This window comes from Microtus oregoni, unplaced genomic scaffold (genome assembly GCF_018167655.1).
Source record: "Microtus oregoni isolate MIOR12 unplaced genomic scaffold, Mior012 000094F_ref0000399, whole genome shotgun sequence".
Taxonomy (NCBI): domain Eukaryota; kingdom Metazoa; phylum Chordata; class Mammalia; order Rodentia; family Cricetidae; genus Microtus; species Microtus oregoni.
The window spans coordinates 4,020,320-4,039,141 of NW_024544707.1; the positions used below are offsets into that span (position 1 = coordinate 4,020,320).

General features: G+C 36.2%; 1 protein-coding gene across 1 annotated transcript in view; it reads left to right on the forward strand.

Moving 5' to 3' along the window:
• LOC121442727 (transcriptional regulator ATRX) overlaps positions 1-18,822 on the forward strand; it is a 164,998-nt gene that overhangs the window by 116,806 nt on the left and 29,370 nt on the right. The window contains exons 22-27 of the mRNA XM_041644329.1: positions 122-239; positions 6,666-6,796; positions 7,955-8,043; positions 8,172-8,344; positions 14,623-14,776; positions 16,067-16,173. Of these exons, the coding sequence (XP_041500263.1) occupies positions 122-239; positions 6,666-6,796; positions 7,955-8,043; positions 8,172-8,344; positions 14,623-14,776; positions 16,067-16,173 (772 nt within the window). The remainder of the gene's footprint in view (positions 1-121; positions 240-6,665; positions 6,797-7,954; positions 8,044-8,171; positions 8,345-14,622; positions 14,777-16,066; positions 16,174-18,822) is intronic.

Below are 18,822 nucleotides of genomic sequence, written 5' to 3' on the forward strand. Positions count from 1 at the left end.
GAGAGGGTAAATATCATTTAGAAAATATTGACTATGTGTCTTTCAACTCCCAACAAATGAGAGCTCTTAAAGTTTTTATATGTTTAGATAACTGATTTGCATTCTGTCTTGTTAATTGCAGAGGAAAGATTATACAGCATTAACAAAGTTTTTGCCTCCAAAACATGAATATGTATTGGCTGTGAGAATGACTGCTATTCAGTGCAAGCTCTATCAGTACTACTTAGATCACTTAACAGGTAACAAATGCATTCAGTTGTTTTCATCTTCTGTATGAATATGTTCTTGGTAATTTTGCCATTTTTAAGTTTATTTCATATTTTTTACATTTGAATGAAATAAGTATGCTTAAGACATACATAGATCTAATCTACATGGGAAGTAGAAAAATACAAGATCTACTGAGTAAATTGGGAGCATGGGGACTTTGGGAGAGTGTTGAAGTGGAAGGGAGCAGAGAAAAATGTAGGGCTCAATAAAAATCAATAAAAATTTGCAATTAAATTATAATTAAATTAAAATTACTATCCAAGTAATTTGTTTAAGATTGTTCAAGGGACAATCTTAAAGCAATAATTGTTTAGTTGAAGTGCTCTTCAACTAAACATGGTATATAAGGGAACCTCAGCTTGATTTTCAGCACCGCCAACAATATGCAAGAAAATGCCCACGAGTGTCTGTGTATTATGTAAATAAAGCCTTTAATTAGTTAAGAACTAGTTCAGGTCAGGCATGGTGGCACACGCCTTTTAGTCATAGCCCTGGGGAGATAGAGGCAAGTGGATCTCTGAGTTTGAGGTCAGCATGGTGTACAGGGTGAGTTATAGGAAAGCCCAGGCTCCCCAGAGAAACCCTGCCTTGAAAAAAACAAAACAAAACCAAAAAAGGGCTACTTCAGAAGAATTACACATGCGGAGTAAATCTGTAAAAGAAAACAAAAAAATTTAGAGTAATTTTAAAAATATTCTACATTTGTATGAAAAAGTATGTAAATTACATCCATGAAATTGTGTCTTAGTTATCAAGTTCACAAGGTTTGAAGGCAAAATCCAAGGCAAACCATATTATCCTCTCCATGTTATAATTTAAAAAAACAGAGAAATGTTTAAAATGTTGACTGAAGTACTGTTAATTTATTCTTCTCGGTATCCTTTTAAAAACTAGAATGCACAGGTATTATTATCTATGTGTCCTACCCAGTATACTTGATGTTATACTTCTTTACATAACAACCTGGTCTCTCGTTTGGAGTTAGGTTTCTACTTATTGGCCCTAACTAATGAATGCATATAATAAGAATAGTAAATATAGGTGAAAAGTTGCTCTTTAGCCCACCTGCATATAGTTATTGATTTAAAAAGAAGCTAGACTTGGTGGCACATACCTATAATGAAAGTGTTTAGGAGGTGACAGCAGCAGGATTAGTAGTTCAAGGCCATTGTTTTATGTTACATTGGGAATTGGAAGCTCACTGAGATGAGATGCATAGACATCTTAAGAGAGATGCTTAGCTGGGAATGGTAGCAGGCATCTCGCTGTGAGCTCCAGGCCATCTGGTTCTACATAATGAATTCTGGGACAGCCAGCTGCTTAGTCAGACCAGGTTGGAGTAGGCAAGAGGGAGGGAGACACAGAAAGATGGAAAGGGAGAAGTGGGGCAAGCTTGACAGTAAGAAAACCTAGTAAATGTCTCATCTGAAAAAAATGAAAAACAAAGCTGGCTGGGAACAATGGTGGTCTTTAATTCCAGGACTTGGGAGGCAGAGGCAGCCAGATCTCTTGAGTTCAAGGCCAGCCTGGCCCACAAAGTGAGTTCCAGGAAAGCCAAGACTGTTAAACAGGGAAACTCTGTCTCAAAAAACTAAAAAACAAAACTAACAAAACAAAACTGAGCAGGAATCACCGTCTCTCTCCTCGCTTCTTAGCCTCTTCTGCCTCCCTTTCTTTTTTCTCCCACTCACCTTTCTCACTTTCAGATATGGTCTGCCTGTGTTCTCCCGGCTGTCTTGTACTCTTGGACTGAAGCCGACAATCTCATCCCATCCTCTCAATGAGGTTATCACACACATCCATGCATTACCTCATTCAATGAATTACCAAAAAATGTGAAGGACCTGTATTTAAGAACTAAAACTAACCTGGCATGGTGACACATGGCCTGTGATCCAGGTACTCATGAAGCTGCAGCAGGAGGATCTCAAGTTTGATGCCAGCCTTGGCTTCCTAGCAAGTTCCATATCAGCGTATATTACAGAGTAAAACCCTGTCTCAATTGATAAAAAAGATGAAAGATAAGTTGTGATAAGAGGTAACCTAAATGAATCCTGTCTAATAAGGTACTTATATCTAGAACATATAAAACGGACTTTTACAACTCAGTCATAAATGGACATTCCTGCCTACTGTGGTAGTATGCACATATAATCCCAACACTGAGAAGGCTAGAATAGGAGAATCATGAAGTTCAGTCCAGCCTGGGTTAATAGAGAAAGTATCTCAAACTTCTCCCTCCTGCAAGCTCTGGTTGGTATTAAAGAATCAAGAAGACTTTTCTTCAAATAATATAAACAACTGGCATTTACTTATATTATTACTAAGGAAATGAATGTAAGGTAGGCACACAGTGATGGATCACTATACATGAAATAGGATATGATAAAAGAAAAAAGTGGCCAAGATTTAGCATTATTCACCAGTTCTAATCCTAGATGTATACACAATTGAAATGAAGTTTTAATTTCAATGTTGATCGTAACATTTTTCATAAATACATACCCAAGTGCAGAAACTATGTTTGTTAACAAAATGAATGAATGAAGAAACAAGGGCTATACATATAATGGGTAATATTTGGCAATAAGGAAGCCATGCATAAGTTTATGATGCTGCTTATTTGAAACATCATGTATTGGCAAATCTACAGATTCATTAGATGCAGTTTGTCTAAGGGCTATGCAAAGGAGGGAATGAGGAGGTTGAGGCTAAGTCGTGTAGTGTTTTGTAGTGGTGATGAAAGTATTTTGAAGCTGAATTGTGGGATTGAGTTGTAGCTCAGATGCATAGAGCTTAGCCAGCATGTGTTTTACTCTAGAATCAATACCCACCACTGCAAAGACAAAACCAGCAAAGGCTTTCTACCAGCCAAAAGTCTTTGAATTGTGACAATGGTTGTGAGTAGAGTAAAAGTCACTGGATTTTATACTTTTAATTTGTAATTTCATACTGTATATATTATATCTCTGTAAAACTTTTTAGGGGAGAAACAAGGTCTTGATGTATATATCAGGATGATTTTGAACTCATGATATTCTGTTCTGAGCTTTTGAGTACTGGAAGGAAGTACAGGCATACATTGTATTCCCATACTTAATAAGTCTTTGAAAGGAAAACACAGTGACTTATTTTCAAAAGTTATATTCAGTTATTCTGTTGTTTATTCTTTATGACTTCAGAGTCCTATATAACATCAAGATTTCCTGTAGCATTTCTTTAAACTGTATTTGCTTTACCTGAGCATTCCAGTTGCTGTGCCCCAATAATTCCTTCATCTTTTTTTGACATTTCTTTTTGTTTTTACGAATGCTTTCCTGTTACCCTGTGACCAGAAGCACTTTTGACCGTAGTTCCTGATATTCCTTTGACTAAGGATTAATTTTCCTCAAGATATTGATGTTTTTCTTAAGCAGTCAGCCTGAAGATTTTATTATTCTAGTATCCTATAGTACAATTTATAAATCAAACACAGCTTGTGTTGAACTGTTTGGTGGTACAGACAAGATTTCTGTACTACAATTTATAAATCAAACACAGCTTGTGTTGAACTGTTTGGTGGTACAGACAAGATTTCTGTACTATTTCTAATCTTACTTCTTTCATCAAATATTGAAGTAAGAACATCATGGTTTTTAACAATTCCTTTAGAGGACAGTTCAGCAATGATGTGTAATGCTTGAATATTGAAGCCAATTAGCAAATGATGGAACTGCATGATTTCGATTTCAACTGATGTAAAACATGTTTGCACATGAAAAGTAAGCCACATTCTTCAACTTTCTAGACCTGCGTTGATGAGTTAATTTAATATCATATTTTTTCAGTTATTTGTGAATATATAGAATTCTCTTGGGTACTTTGTATTAGGTATGTGATGTCTTGGAGATTTTTTTTAGGTCATCTTAAGTGTTTATTTTCACTAATTGACCCAGAAATATTAGAGGATATAAAATCAGATTTTTTTGTTAAAGGAGATTATTTCATCAGTGCATATTTTGAGATAAACTAATTGTAGAATTAACTCCTATAAGGTGTTTCCATATTTCTTTTAGTTGGTTTTTCCCTTGCCTTTTTTCCCCCCAAAACGTGCTTTCTCTATAACAGCTTTCTGGCTTTCTTGGAACTCAACAGAGATCTGGCAGCCTCAGCCCCCCCAAGTGTTGGGATTAGAGGCTTTTGCCACCACCATCCAAGCCGGCCTCAAAGTTTCTGTCTAGCTAGGAATGTCTTTAAATTTATGATTCACTTGACTCTGTGTCCCAAATGCTGAGATCATAGGCTTGTGCTACCATATTCCTTTTCAGTTCTGTTTTCAGATTCTCCTGTTACCCTGACGCTTACCATGTAGACCAGATTGGCCCCCAACTTGATTCTGCTTCCTGAGTGCTGTGATTAAAGGTGTGCACTGCCACATCCAATTTTTCATTTTTTTTATTACATTTATTTTTTAAGTGTATGTGTACACACTTGGAACATGGCACTCATGTGCAGGTTAGACCACAGCCTGTAATGTTCAGTTCTCTGCTACCTTATGTGGGTTCTGGGGATCAAGTTTAGGCTTACTAACATGTGCCTTTCCTAGCCCCACATTGGCCCCAAGTTTCCCCATTTTTAATGCCCTCATTACTTTTCTTCTTCCACCAATATGGCCAAGAAACACAAAAGGCTGTTAGTGATTCCTAGAATAGCTAAGCAGATCATCATTGGACTTAAATGAGCAACATTATGAACTACACTTAAGACACGCTTAATGTATACATCTACATAGCAAGAAAATTAATATAGCTGATCAAGCATGCCTGTTTTTTTTCTCATACATTTTGTATATAGAAATAATACCTAAAATACACTCTTAGCAGTTTATAGTATACAATACATTATAGTCCTTATGCTTATTATTATGTCTGTAGAACATTATCATATGTGATTGAAATTTTATACCTGTTGCCCTCCATCCCTTCATTTTCCCCAGACCTTTGCCTCTCCCAATTATTCTGTATTTCTGTGGATTTCAGAAAATCTTTGATTTTTTTCCCTCCCATAGTAGTAAGAGCACTATTATTTGTCTGTCTTTACCTAGAATATTTTCCTCTCCTACCCTCATTTATATTTTGTTCAACATAATTTTTGAAAGAAGCCTTTTTGAGTTGTCATAGTTGGAAAGAATTGCTGGAGGCCTATCTGTATGGAGCAACACTTTATCTATCTGTAATAGATAAAGGGGCCATGAATACAATTTAGGACATTTGAAAAATATAAGGGAAAGTATGTATTTTTAGTGACCTTTTTAATTAAAATTGCAGTGAGCCCCCCTTTATGGGACTGATAAAAGATTATAGTTTGTGTTAGTAGTTATGACTTTGTTGTGACTAAAATCAGAACTTTTTATTTGCTATTTCTACTGATATTATAGTAATAAACTTTTCAAAATTTTAGATATTTTAATTCCTGTATTTTATCACTTCTGTTCTTTTTCTTTTTTAATTCTATTATTTTAAAGAAAACAAACTATCTTTTTTCATTTTACATATCAATCCCAGTTCCCACTCCCTCCCATTCCCTTCTCCATTCCCCCATCCACTCCTCAGAGAAGGTAAGGCACATTCCTTTGGGGGAAGGTTAAAGGCCCTCCCTACTGTATCTAGGCTGAGCAAAGAGAATGGTCCAAAAAAGCCAGTACAAGCAGTAGAGATAAATCCTGGTGCCATTGCCAGTGGCCCCGCAGTCTGCCCCAGCCTTATCATTGTCACCCACATTTAGAGGGTCTAGTTTGGTTCTAAGCTGGTTCCTTCCCATTAGCTCAGGTAGACTGTTTCAGTGGATATACCCACCATACTCTTGACCTCTTTGTTCATATTCTTGCTCCTCCCACTCTTCAGCTGGACTTTGGGAGCTCAGCCCAATGCTCCACTGCAGGTCTCTGCCTCTGTTTCCATCAGTTGCTGAATGAAAGTTCTATAGTCATCAACCTGATCACAGGGCAAGACCAGTTGGCCCAGGCTTCTTGCTAGCCCCATAATGACTCCCTCAATCAAAATATTTCTTTCCTTGCTCTCCATCTTTGTCACTTCTGTCTTAGTTAGGATTTCTATTGCTGTGAAGAGACATCATGACCATTACAGCTGTCAAAAAAAAAAAAAAGAAAAATAGAAAAACATTTAATTGGGTGTTCTACAGTTTGAGAGGTTAGTCTTATACCATCATGACAGAACATGGTGCTTGCAGGCAGACATGTGCTGGAGAAGGAGCTGAGTAGAGAAGGAGCTACATCTTTATCTAGGAAGTGAAGTGAGATACTGGGTGTGGCTTGAGCATGTATGAGACCTAGTATAGAACCACCATGGTGGAAATGGAGAATTCTTGTGTCTTCAACTGTTGTTTCTTTTTGTTAGGTGTAGGTAATAGCACTGAAGGTGGAAGAGGAAAGGCAGGTGCAAAGCTCTTTCAAGACTTTCAGATGTTAAGTAGAATTTGGACTCATCCTTGGTGTTTGCAGCTGGACTACATTAGCAAAGAAAATAAGGTAAATTAAGTACCTCAAATTATTTAAATGTTATTTTTTACATTCTCTCTCTCTGAAGCAACTTTCTGTTTCATTAATTCAGCCTCTTTTACTTTTAGTTCACTTTTATTTCTTTTTATTGCCAAAGAGAAAGGGTCTTACTCTATATCACTGGATGACCTGAAACTCAATGTGTAGTCCACTTTAGCCTCCAACTTGTGGCTACCATGCCTAACTTATTTCTATGTTTTGAATTCATTATACTTATAGAATCATTAAATGTTTATGTGTTGGTTTTGAACCCAATGGGGTTATAGTCCCAGTCCTAAAAGTTTTTGTATTGAGCCCTTTTAACTTTTTTTTAGAGGGGTAGAGGCATATCTTACTACTTGAATACTTGGCTATTAAGCACAGGGTCCTTAGTTTTGATCCCTATTGACAACATGTGCTTGCATGAGTGCACGTGCATGCGTGAATGCGCACGCGCACACACACATACACTGGAAAAAATGCAAAAAATTAGACTGGGAAAGTAGTTCAATAGGTAGAGTGTCTAGCATGCATAATACCCATGGATGTTGAGAACCAGGCAAAGTAGCATGCATCTCTAGTCCCAGCACCTAGCAAGTGGAAGTAGGATGATCTGAATGTCATAGTCATCTTGGATATATAGGGAGCCCATAGTACAGCAAACCCTGTCTCCACACGACAAACAAACAAAAGCCTTGCTGGGTATGTTGACACACATTTGTACTCTCAGCACTTGGAAGGCTGAGGTAGTTAGATCAAGCATTGTGAGGCCAGCTTTGGCTGAGGCTTGTCTTAATTCTTTTTTTTTAAGTTTGGAATAATTTTATATTTATTGAAAGATTAGAAATTATTCCAGTTTCTCCTAATTTTAATATCTTGTATAGCTATAGTAATTTATCTGAGCTAAGAAATTAACTGTGCTACAAAACAACAAACTTCGTTTCTTCATGTTTCTAGTGCCTTTTTTTTTTGATCATCCCATAGAGGACCTTCTTTTGTACAATCCCGTTAAAAAGCCATTGTTTCTTCCCATCTTCAATAGTTCCTTAGTCCTTATTTATTGATGTTGGTTAATTTAAGTGAAATGAAATGCTTGAATTTCCAATATATTCTGAAATGGGCTACTAACATATGTCTTTTTTTGTTTAGGGTTATTTTGATGAAGATAGTATGGGTGAATTTATAGCTTCAGATTCTGATGAAACCTCCATGAGCTTAAGCTCAGATGAGTATGCAAAGTAAATTGAGTACTTTGTTATCTATGCTGATATATTCAAAACCCCATACTTGTGGTTGTCTGCTAAGAATTGACTTTATAGCTTTAATATGCTTTCTTAACATGAAATTTTCTTTCTTTTTGTTTCAGGAAGAAGAAAACAAAGGGTAAAAAAGGGAAAAAGGATAGTAGCTCAAGTGGAAGTGGTAGTGACAATGATGTTGAAGTCATCAAAGTCTGGAATTCAAGATCTAGAGGGGGTGGAGAAGGAAATGTGGACGAAACAGGAAACAACCCCTCAGGTTCTGTGAAGCTAGAGGAAAGTGAGTGTAATGAATGTTGCCTTTCTTGCGGAACCTTGACTTAGACCATGTTAGGTCATTAGTGCTTTTTTTGTCCTTTGTTATCCTAATGTTGATGCAAAGGAATTTCTTTGCTTAGGTTATTAAGAACCTAAAATGAAAGAGGGCACAGAGTTGCAACAATTTCCAACTAATGTTTAGTTGTAGGCAATTCATTTTTTTCCGTCTGGTATTTTGGAGGGAGGACAAAAGGAAAGGCATTTGTTAAGTTGATTTTATAAACCTGCACTCAATTATTCTGATTCTGTGTGTAACTAACAGTTCTTTAGTGATACTGCAATGTCATTGGTAAATTTAGGTTTATAAATGAATTGTAGAACTACCATTCAGGCCCAAATATGTCTAATCGCAAGGATTTCCACTTAACTACATAGGAAATCTGGAAGCATTTCAGGTAATGAATTGTATATATTAGAATGAATTTTAATCATTTAGGTTTTTTTCTTTCAAATTCTTCATAGTCTATAATTACCTGCTTTGGTTTCCTCTACAACATGTGCTTTTTATTTTGCTGTTTTTCTCTCTTATATGAAAGTAAAAAAGTCTTAGAGTTTACTGTCCAGTGGGTTCAGCTCTTCTCCCCTTGTATATGCTGAAGAATTAGTGTTTAGCCTTTCTATGTTCTCTGTAGGAGTTTTGAAGCCTGGACCAAATATCAGATTATTTAAAATACTGCACTTGTAAATGGCTCTAAATATTTGGCATTGGGAAGCTCTAGAGCCCAGTAGTTAAGTATCAGTGAGGAGGAAAGCAGTGTGGGTGACAGCTGGATGATCTTGTGATCAGATAAGCTTGAGTGAGCAAAGGTCTGCAGCTGACTAACTCAGTGACTCCTCTATAAACGCTTCTCTTTTCAGTACCTCTGTGGAATAGACAGGTGGCAGCCTAACCACAAACCCTGGATTCTCCAAATCAGGGGAGTCATGAGATTTAAACTACAAAATTTCCCTTTTTTTCTTCTCTCTAGCTACTCCATCTCTTAAAGCAGCTTTATCAGCATTCATCTTCCTAATAGAATTAAAAGAATATTTTCATTAAAACAGCAAAACCTGTTCTTATAGAGTTAATGCATTGGAAAGCTGCTTCTGTCTCCTTCTGTGCTTTCTTCTCCCCCCTTTCTGCTTATAGTTCTGCAGTCTCTCTCTATATGTGTGTTCCTGGAAATAATTGTATGGAAATATGGTTTCTGAATTTCTTTTTTCTGTTTTGGCTGAAAAGAGAAAGAATTGTTCAGTGCTGTAAATAAGTAACATGGAAGTCAGAGGGGTGGGAGAATTGAAGCGGGGAGGCAATGGCGATAGACTTGATGCACGTATGAAATTCTCAAGGAATAAGATGTTAACTTTAAAAGTTGGCCAACGTTCCTTTTATCACCAAGAAGTACAAGTGGTATGTGTGGCTGGATTGCTTTTAAAAATGTTTAGCTGCTTCCATTCTTTTTTTCTGGTATGTTTTCTGAAGTATCTCTTCTTTTTATGTATGCTCTAATGTGAAGGACTTGGACACTGGAGCAGGGTGTAGAAGGCAGTATGGTGTGTCCTTGAAAGAAAGCAGGAAAAGTTATGAGTTCCAAAAGACAAGTTTTGAATGCTTTTGTTTTTTAATGTCTGTGTGAAGTTAAGTAGAAGTTACTTATTTGTAGATATATTTTGTAGCATATATATATATATATATATTCATAAGCGTTCTCTAGGATAGATGGTAAAATACAACTTTGTTCTTTAGATTTAAATGATCTTCATTTAAGAATATACTATATTGTTTTTATCCAAGTGTTTGTATAGTTTGTAAAGGAAAAAGTTCTATTAGGGCTCACAATTCTAGAGGCTGAACATCCCATGTTTGCATGTATGTAGTGAGAGTCTTAGGCTGTTCACCTTGTAGAAAATAAGAGACCAAATGGGCACTCAAGGAGAAAATAAAACACAAAAGGAATTATAATAATTCTCACAAGATGACTCCCTCCTTTAATTCCTCATTTATTTATTTATTCATTCATTCATTCATTCATTCATTCATTTATTTTCTGAGATAGGGTTTTCTTGGCCTCAAACTCATGATCTTCCTGCCTTAGCCTCCTCAGTTTTATCGGTGTTCACCATTACATTATTCTGGTTTATTCATCTGCCTTAACAACCTAACCATCTCTTGGGAATCAGAATTTAAAATGAGTTTTAGTGAGGGGGAAAACCATATTCCAGACCATAGAACTATGCTGCTGCTGCTTTTCTCCCCCCTACATACACTTTAATTGTCTGTCTGTCTCTCCCCTTTCCCTTCTTACCTCTATTATTTATTTTGTGTGTATAGGTGTTTTGCCGACATGTTAATGGTTTTTCCCCTTTAAAATGTACAGTGAACGATTATTCCATATACAACAGTAGTCCATTTATTTAAATATGTTTAGAAGGCATCAAGAAGTTTTGAATAAGTGTATTGCTTTTTAACACATCATATTCTGTGCCTTCTATGATTCTTCGAGGATCTAGAACATATATAAAATAGTTCTGAATTCATTCAGTTCCCGATAACATGTCATGCATCTTTACACAGCACAGAGTTATAACAGAAGTTATAACTAAATTATGTGGATGGTGAAATAAGAAAAATCAGTGTGACGTACTTGTTTATGAGTTTTAATTTTATATATTGCTAAGGATTTGTTTGTTTTTGAGACATAAGTTCTGTGTAGTTTATGCTGGCTTGGAACTTGCAATCTAACAGAGACTTGCCTTGAACTTGAAATTATCCTTACTTAGCCTCCCTGCTACTGGGATTAGAGACATGGTCTACCATGCCAAGCCAGAATATCTATTACTTAGAGTAGCCCATAGGTTTCTATATTATTTATTTTAGAGAAAGGGTCCAGGTTGTTGATATGTATCTGAGTATGATCTTGGACTTCTGTTCTTTTATATCTATCTTCAGAGTGTTAGGCTTATAGATATATGCCATGATACTTTATTTTTGCAGTGCTGAGGATGGTGTCCAGGGGTTCATGTATGCTAGAAAAGCATTCTACCAGCTAAGATAATAGACTATTATTATATTTAGTAGGAGCAAAATTAGAATGGAAGGGCTAAAGTCATGGTTCAATGGTAGTTCACATGTTTATCATTCAGGATTACCTGGGTTTGATCCTCAGTTACCCACACAAAAAAGAGTGGAATTTGTTCTGTTTGCTTGGAAATTATAATTTCTTTCTATATAGCTTCACATTTTTACTTTCTGCTAGCATTTTTTGTGTTCTGATGATTTCATATTAAAATTATTTTAGTGCACTGTTCTCCAGAATCATTGACTGTTTGCTATGTGACTGATTATAAAAAGTGTTCACATTTGTTTAATAAGTTATGTTCCAAGGTCCTCAAGACTGTGTCCAAGCTCATTGATTGACTAGAACGTATCAAAAAATTCAGGGGATAGTCATATTCAGTACTGTGGTTTATTATAACACAAGGTCTACAAAGAGAAAAAGTCATGGAGTAAAGTCCAAAGGAAACTTCTAAACATCACTCCAAAACTTAGTTTGTGTTTCTGTTGCTATGAAGAGACACCATGACTATGACAACTCTTATAAAGAAAACATTTAATTGTTGTAGCTTACTTAGTTTCAGAGTTCTGTCATAAAGGGGAGCACGGCAGTGTGCAGGCAGACTACATCTGCTGAGAGTCCTACATCTTGCAGTTCACTGGAAGTCAACTGCCAAGTCAAAGTGAGGGAACTTTAAGCAAAACAGACGTTAAAGTCTGCCTCTGCAGTGACACACACTTCCTCCAATAAGGCCACACCTCCTAATAGTGCCACTCACTTTATGGGCCATTTTCTTTCAAACAAGTGCACTCTTTGGAGTCTTCTAGAGTGTTCTTCTTTAGCACTCAATTACTACATGTACAAAGTATTGTTTACTAGAGACGCCTATTAGAGATTCCTTGTTAAAGTGTTTTTATTGGGGGCTGGTTACTAAGCACGTGGTGACTCCAAATTCTAGACTCCCACAAAGAGTGCTCAGAATAAGCCACATTGTTTTTCTTTCCCCCAAATTACCTGTGTGCGATGAGTTGTGGTTACCAAGCCATGTTTTCATGTTAGCGAAGAGGACAGTTTACCATTCATGTTCCCAGACTAACCACAGGCCAGTAGTTTCAGGGATCTGGACCTATGTAATAGTGGGAAGCTAAAGGTGAAGAGCAATGGAGCACCACTAACTGTTACATTAACTCATATGAACTGTAAGTGAGCCCACACCAGACCAGCTCTTTCAACATTCAGTCAAGGAAATAGGAGAGGGATCACAGGGTCACTCTTTATCTCTCAACTATTGGCAGTCATTAGCTTCTGACAAGGGGTAAATAAATGACTGTCTTAGTCATATATCCTCTGCTGTTGCCACCACCTTCCAATTGATAGCTCCAAACTCACATTTTACACAGATGGCCCTGGTTTATCTTGTGTGTCACAGAAGAAAATGAACACACAAATCTCTTTAATAGAGAGACTAGAAGGGAGGTTAAATGGTGTGCAGAACTGGTTGGAAGTTGGAGGTGAGGAGTGGTCAGTATTCAAATTGCACACATGTATAATTGATAAAAGCAAAATAGAAATATTTTTAAAACATGGTTGACCAGATAGTATAAGCTTGCAGACTTGAGTTTGATACCAGAAACCCACATAAAGGTGGAAGGAGAGAATGGACTTCACACAGTTGGCCCCTCACCCCCACAGATGAGTCCCCCTATGTCAAACACAATAAGTACACTTAAAATTTTTCTTTTGTTTTATGAGACAGGGTTTGTCTGTAGCTTTGGAGCCTGTCCTGGAACTAGCTCTTGTAGAGCAGGCTGGCCCACAAGTCACGGAGATCCGCCTGCCTCTGCCTCCTGAGTGCTGGGATTAAAGGTGTGTGCTACCACTGACTGGCACATTTTTGAATTTTAAAAAGAAAATAATAGAATACTAGAAATATTAACCTTAGGAAAATTTTATGACTAAAATTGCTAATAAGCAGCCTGGGGAAAGTGAGATCACAAAACAAACAGCATAGCCAGATTCTCAAGAAAATAAGATTCTGTAAATACTGGCTAAAGACTCTATAAAGTTGGTATGTTGCACTGTTGTAGGAATCATTGTGTAACTTTGTGGTATAAAATGCATGGTATATGAGAAAATATAGCCTCAGCATTGAACATTCCTTTTGCTTTCATAGAGAAACATTTTATCTTACAGACAGAACATTAATAACAGATTACATAATCATGTAGTTGCATACTACATGGCAGTTAGTGTGACTGAATCAAAAAGCTAAATGACACACACGAATAACTACATTTCGCATGAGAAACCACATTGAGCAATAATTTGCAGAACGATACAAGCAGGATGGTACTATTTGTCCACAGCTTAAAATGCCAACCAAGATGATGCACAGTTTAGGGCTATACTTGGAGTAGAACAGAAATGACAGATATATAGAAAGTAGAGGATTCGTTCGGTCTTAGAAAAAGTAGCGAAAATGAACTATATCTTAGACTCATCTGTACTAAGTACAGTTAAAATATTGATGAAGATTAGATATGAAACACAGTTCACTGTGCTCTATGCTTTTTATATCATTAAGATTTAAAATACTTTGCAACAGAGTTGAAAGTGTAGAAGCATGTTAACCTAATATTTTTATTTTGATTCTAATTACATTTAAATTATCTAGCAGATTATTTCCTATACTTTCTTCTTGTTTCTTTTATGGCCAAATTTTCTTTTAAACTAAAAACACAATGGTTTAGTGTGAGTGGATGATTTCTCAGGTCACTGTTTGGGTTTACTAGCACGGGGAAGAGATTTTCTTCCTTGTTCTCTCTGTCTCTGTTGTTTCGTGTCTTTCATAGTATATTTTCAGGGTTTTAGTTTTTTATGGTCTGTGGGATTTCCACCTCTTATAATCTCGTTCTGACCTCCTCAACCCTGCTTGTAGCATCTGTCTTCTTGAATTCTGTCAGAATCCATCTTTTGCTTGCTACCACCTTGCATATCTCCAACCTTCATCTCTTCCAATTCAATGCCCTTTCCTCAGTGTAGAGCTTTCTCTTGTGTTGGCCTTCGTGGTCATCTGTCTGTCCCTGTACCAAATATTCATCAGTCCCTTAACCCTTCTTACTCTGGCTTATTTTGCTCCTTTTGGTCTCATTCAGTTTTTTTTCCTGATTAATATACTTACTTATGTTCTATTTATTTTATTTAGGTAAAACTACTTCCACTTCTAATCCAAGTAGTCCAGCTCCAGATTGGTACAAAGATTTTGTTACAGATGCTGATGCTGAGGTTTTAGAGCATTCTGGAAAAATGGTACTTCTTTTTGAAATTCTTCGAATGGCAGAAGAAATTGGGGATAAAGTGTAAGCTTTTTCATATATCTATTATGTAAATGAACTTTTTAGTATACTTACTATTGTTTATAAAGCTTATTTAAATAAATCTAGTGTTTTCTTCTCATGTAAAGTATATTTTATTATTATTACAATGTAATGAAAGTATAAACTGTGTTTCTGAGTACATAATCAAGTTTTTTCTTCAGTGCTTCAGGGTTTTTACTGTATAGTTCAGGGTGGTCTTAAACTCAATAATCTTTCTGCCTTCGCTTCCCAGGTCCTGGGATTAATTGGTAAACGTTATGTTTTGGTTTAGAAACAATAGGAATTGATAGATTAAATATGGGCAAGAAATAATCTAAGATGACTACTAGATCTGCAATTTAGATGACTGGTGGATTATGGTATTATTTACTAAAATAAAGACGGCTATAGACTAAACAAGTACATTAGAAGAAATAAAGAATTTTTTTTTCAGCCATGCTAAGTTTGAATAATTTTTGTTATTCATGAAAGATGAAAAGTAGGAAGTAGATACTTGAGTTTAGAGTTTGTACAGGAGAAGAAATGACACTACAGATATGTTTTCCTGTTATCAATTTCTGTGGTTTAAGTGCTGGGATTGAAGGTGCGTGCAACCACCACCCCACTGCTCTTTATATTTTCATATGAAATGCTAATAAAGTAGGTAAAACCAAAATGTCTTGTGTAAGTATAAACATTTTTTTTGTCAATCAGATATCAACTTTTCTTTGTTATTTGCAGCTAGGAAACAGTTATTAGTATTTTGACAATTGTTCCTAGTGATTCTTAAGTTCTTTGCGTGGGTCTTAGCTCAGTGATTCCCAGACTAGTCTTACTTGCTTATTGGTTCAGGCTGACTTCTTGTCTGGAATAATTGTTCAAATTCTATATTAATAGCAATTAAATAGCATTTCTAGGAACTTCGGTTCCATCAAGAACTTAGTTTGTAGTTCAGAATTAATTGATTCAGTAGAGTGTTTGATTCTGGGGAAGACAACTGAGACAACCAAACTGTTACTATGTTTGTGTCCAGATAGGCTCTGTTCCATTGATATTCTCCTGCCTTTTGGTGATTTAGAGCTGAGTTACCTTTTCAGTTGTTTTTTTTTTTGTTTGTCTTGTGCCTAACACTCATACAAATCTTACAGTCAGCTTTTTAATTTTTTCAATGTATATCTTGCTGAACCTTTTAGATTTTAATTATAAGATTTTGTGTTAAATTAATACTTAATTAGGAGAAATAATTACTGGATTGATCTTGTAATCCATGAACACTAGTCTTTTTTTTTTAAGTCTTGTTTTTAGCCAGTCACTCATATCTTTGGACTTGATTGAAGATTTTCTCGAATTGGCTAGTAGGGAGAAAACAGAAGATAAAGATAAACCTCTTATCTATAAAGGTAAGTTATAAGCATGCCTACATTATTATAAGCTTTTAAACACTCACTTGAGCATATATAAACATTTTAAGGATAAAGGAAACCAGACTATGCAATTTTTCACAACCCTGATATTCAGAATTAGCTTGTATTTTCTCCTTGTGTTTATTCACAGACATCTATGTATCATCTCTGTTTCTTCCCCTTTCATCTCCTGTTTTAAAACAGGTTCTTGATGTTTAACTAGGCTGGCCCCAAACTCATGATCTTCTGGCCTCAGCTTTGTGCTTGAGTGCATCACAGCATTCGTTATTATGCTTGCTTGTTTTGTTTTATTTTATTTTGTTCATTTAAATATTTCTTTTGTATATTTAAGGTATGATGTTTATGGGATACAAATAGTAAAATGACTACTACACTGAATTATATTAATGTATTTTTCTGTTTTTATTCTTTTGTGCCAAGATTTGCTAAAATCCATTTATCAAAAATCTAATATGCTAATACAATGTTTCATTATTAGCTTCTTTCACTTTGTGAGCTAAATTCAATGTTTTTCTTTTTGTGGCAGGTGTTATTAAGTTATACTTTGTGTATGATCTATTATCCCACTGTTGGATGAGGCCGCTTGTTTGTCTTGGCTGCCCAGAACCAAAATAGTTACATAGAAACCATATTAATTAAATCACTGCTTGGCCCATTAGCTCTAGCTTCTTATTGGTTAACTTTTATATTAATTTAACTCTTTTATTAATCTGCATATCGCCACATGGCAGTGGCTTACCGGCAAAGTTTCAGCATGTCTGACTCTGGTGGCGGCTCCATGGCATCTCTCTTTCCGCCCTTCTCTCCCAGCATTCAGTTCTGTCTTCTCTGCCTACCTAAGTTCTGCCCTATTATCGGTCCAAAGCAGTTTCTTTGTTCATTAATGGTAATCATAGCATACAGAGGGAAATCCCCCATCATCCCACTGTCTGCCTCATTTCACATTTTCATCAGTCATTCATTGATACTGGGTATGTTTTCACCTTTGGGCTATTGTAAACGGTGATGTTTTGACCATTTTGAGTTTTTGTATATTTAAACACGAATTTTCTAATATTTTGAATGGGATTGTAGGCTGTCATAGTTCTATAGGGCAATTCTTTTTAAACTTATTGAAGAGTCTGGGGATGTAGCTCAGTGATAGAGCATGCAACTTGGATGTACAAAGCAAGTTTCAGCTCCAGGACCACAAGAAACAAAAACCAACACATAGTAGGTAATCAGACCTTGGAGGCTGAGCTGTGTGTGGGCTTAGGTTGCTTCCCATGGTTGTGTTTGTAACCTTTCTCTTTCTCTATGCCTTTCAACGGTCCTGTCTACTTTGTCATGTTTCCTCATGCTTTCCCTCCTTTCTCTCTTCAGAATAAAGCCCTTGGTTATTCTGATTCTTTTTTTTAATTTTCTGACAGGAATTCTTTGTATAATAGATCTGACTGTCTTGTAATTCACTCTGTAGACCAGACCGGTGTTGAACTCACAGAGATCCTCCTGCCTCTGCCTCACAAGTGCTGGGATTAAAGGTGTGCACCACAACCACCTGGCAGTTACTCTGATTCTTGTATTTCAGAGACAGCTTGTAAATCACCATTTTTACTCAAAGTCCTTGACTTTGTTTTGGGGTGTTTCTTTGTTAGGCTAATTTATATTTTTTTCTGATCACTAGTAAAGTTGACCTATTTTTGTTTTTTTAATACGCTTTTCAATTGGTTCCTTTTTTTTTATCATCGAGTTTGGGGCGAGTTTTTCTAACCCTGGATGACCTGAAACTAGCTCTGTAGACCAGACTGGCCTCAAACTCAGAGAGATTCACCTTCCTGTGTCTCCTGAGTGCTGCATGTATCACCACTGCCTGGCTCAATTTATTTCTAATTTTATAATTTGTCTTTGCAAGCATTGGTTACAACTACCAATGGAGTTTTTTAAGTGACTATTTTTACTACTCCTATTTTTACTACTCCTAGGATTGGCACTGTGTATTGTGTACGTTAGATTTAAGGAACACCACAGTAAATCATGGTAGTGCTTGATCAAACACATAGAACCCTAGTTGCAAATTAAAAAGTGTTTGGGAATCTGAAGTTTTTTAAGTATCGGAATTTGGAATACTATAGGTTTTAATTTTGAGTATCAGATTCAGATTAGAAATTATAATCTAGCTGTCTGTGCAAAATGTCCAAAGTCAGAGAACTCCAGAATCTTGAGAGTTTTAGGTACTAACCTAAAGTTCCAGGCCAGTGAGGGTAGTGGCTGATATTTCTCAGGTATTTTCTACCTCTTGTTTGAGCAAGATACTAGGATTTACAGGCATGAGCCACCAGAGCCAGTGTGGTGAATTTATTCATGATGTAATTAATTATCTTTTGTTTTGGAAAGGACCGTCTTTCTGCTAGACGTAATGACAGTACTATAATTCTGGCACTAGGAAGGCAGAGACAAGAAGGATTGTGTTGGCAGTCTTGGCTATGGGGTGAAATCCTGTCTCAATACAACACTGGAAAGGGGGGAAGGATATATTTTGTACAATAAGAAGAGATAAACTCATTTCTGTTTTCTGAGGATGGGACCTTGGGGCTTTGTACATGCTAGAAGAGTATACTGCTCATCTGTTCAATAATATAACCTACC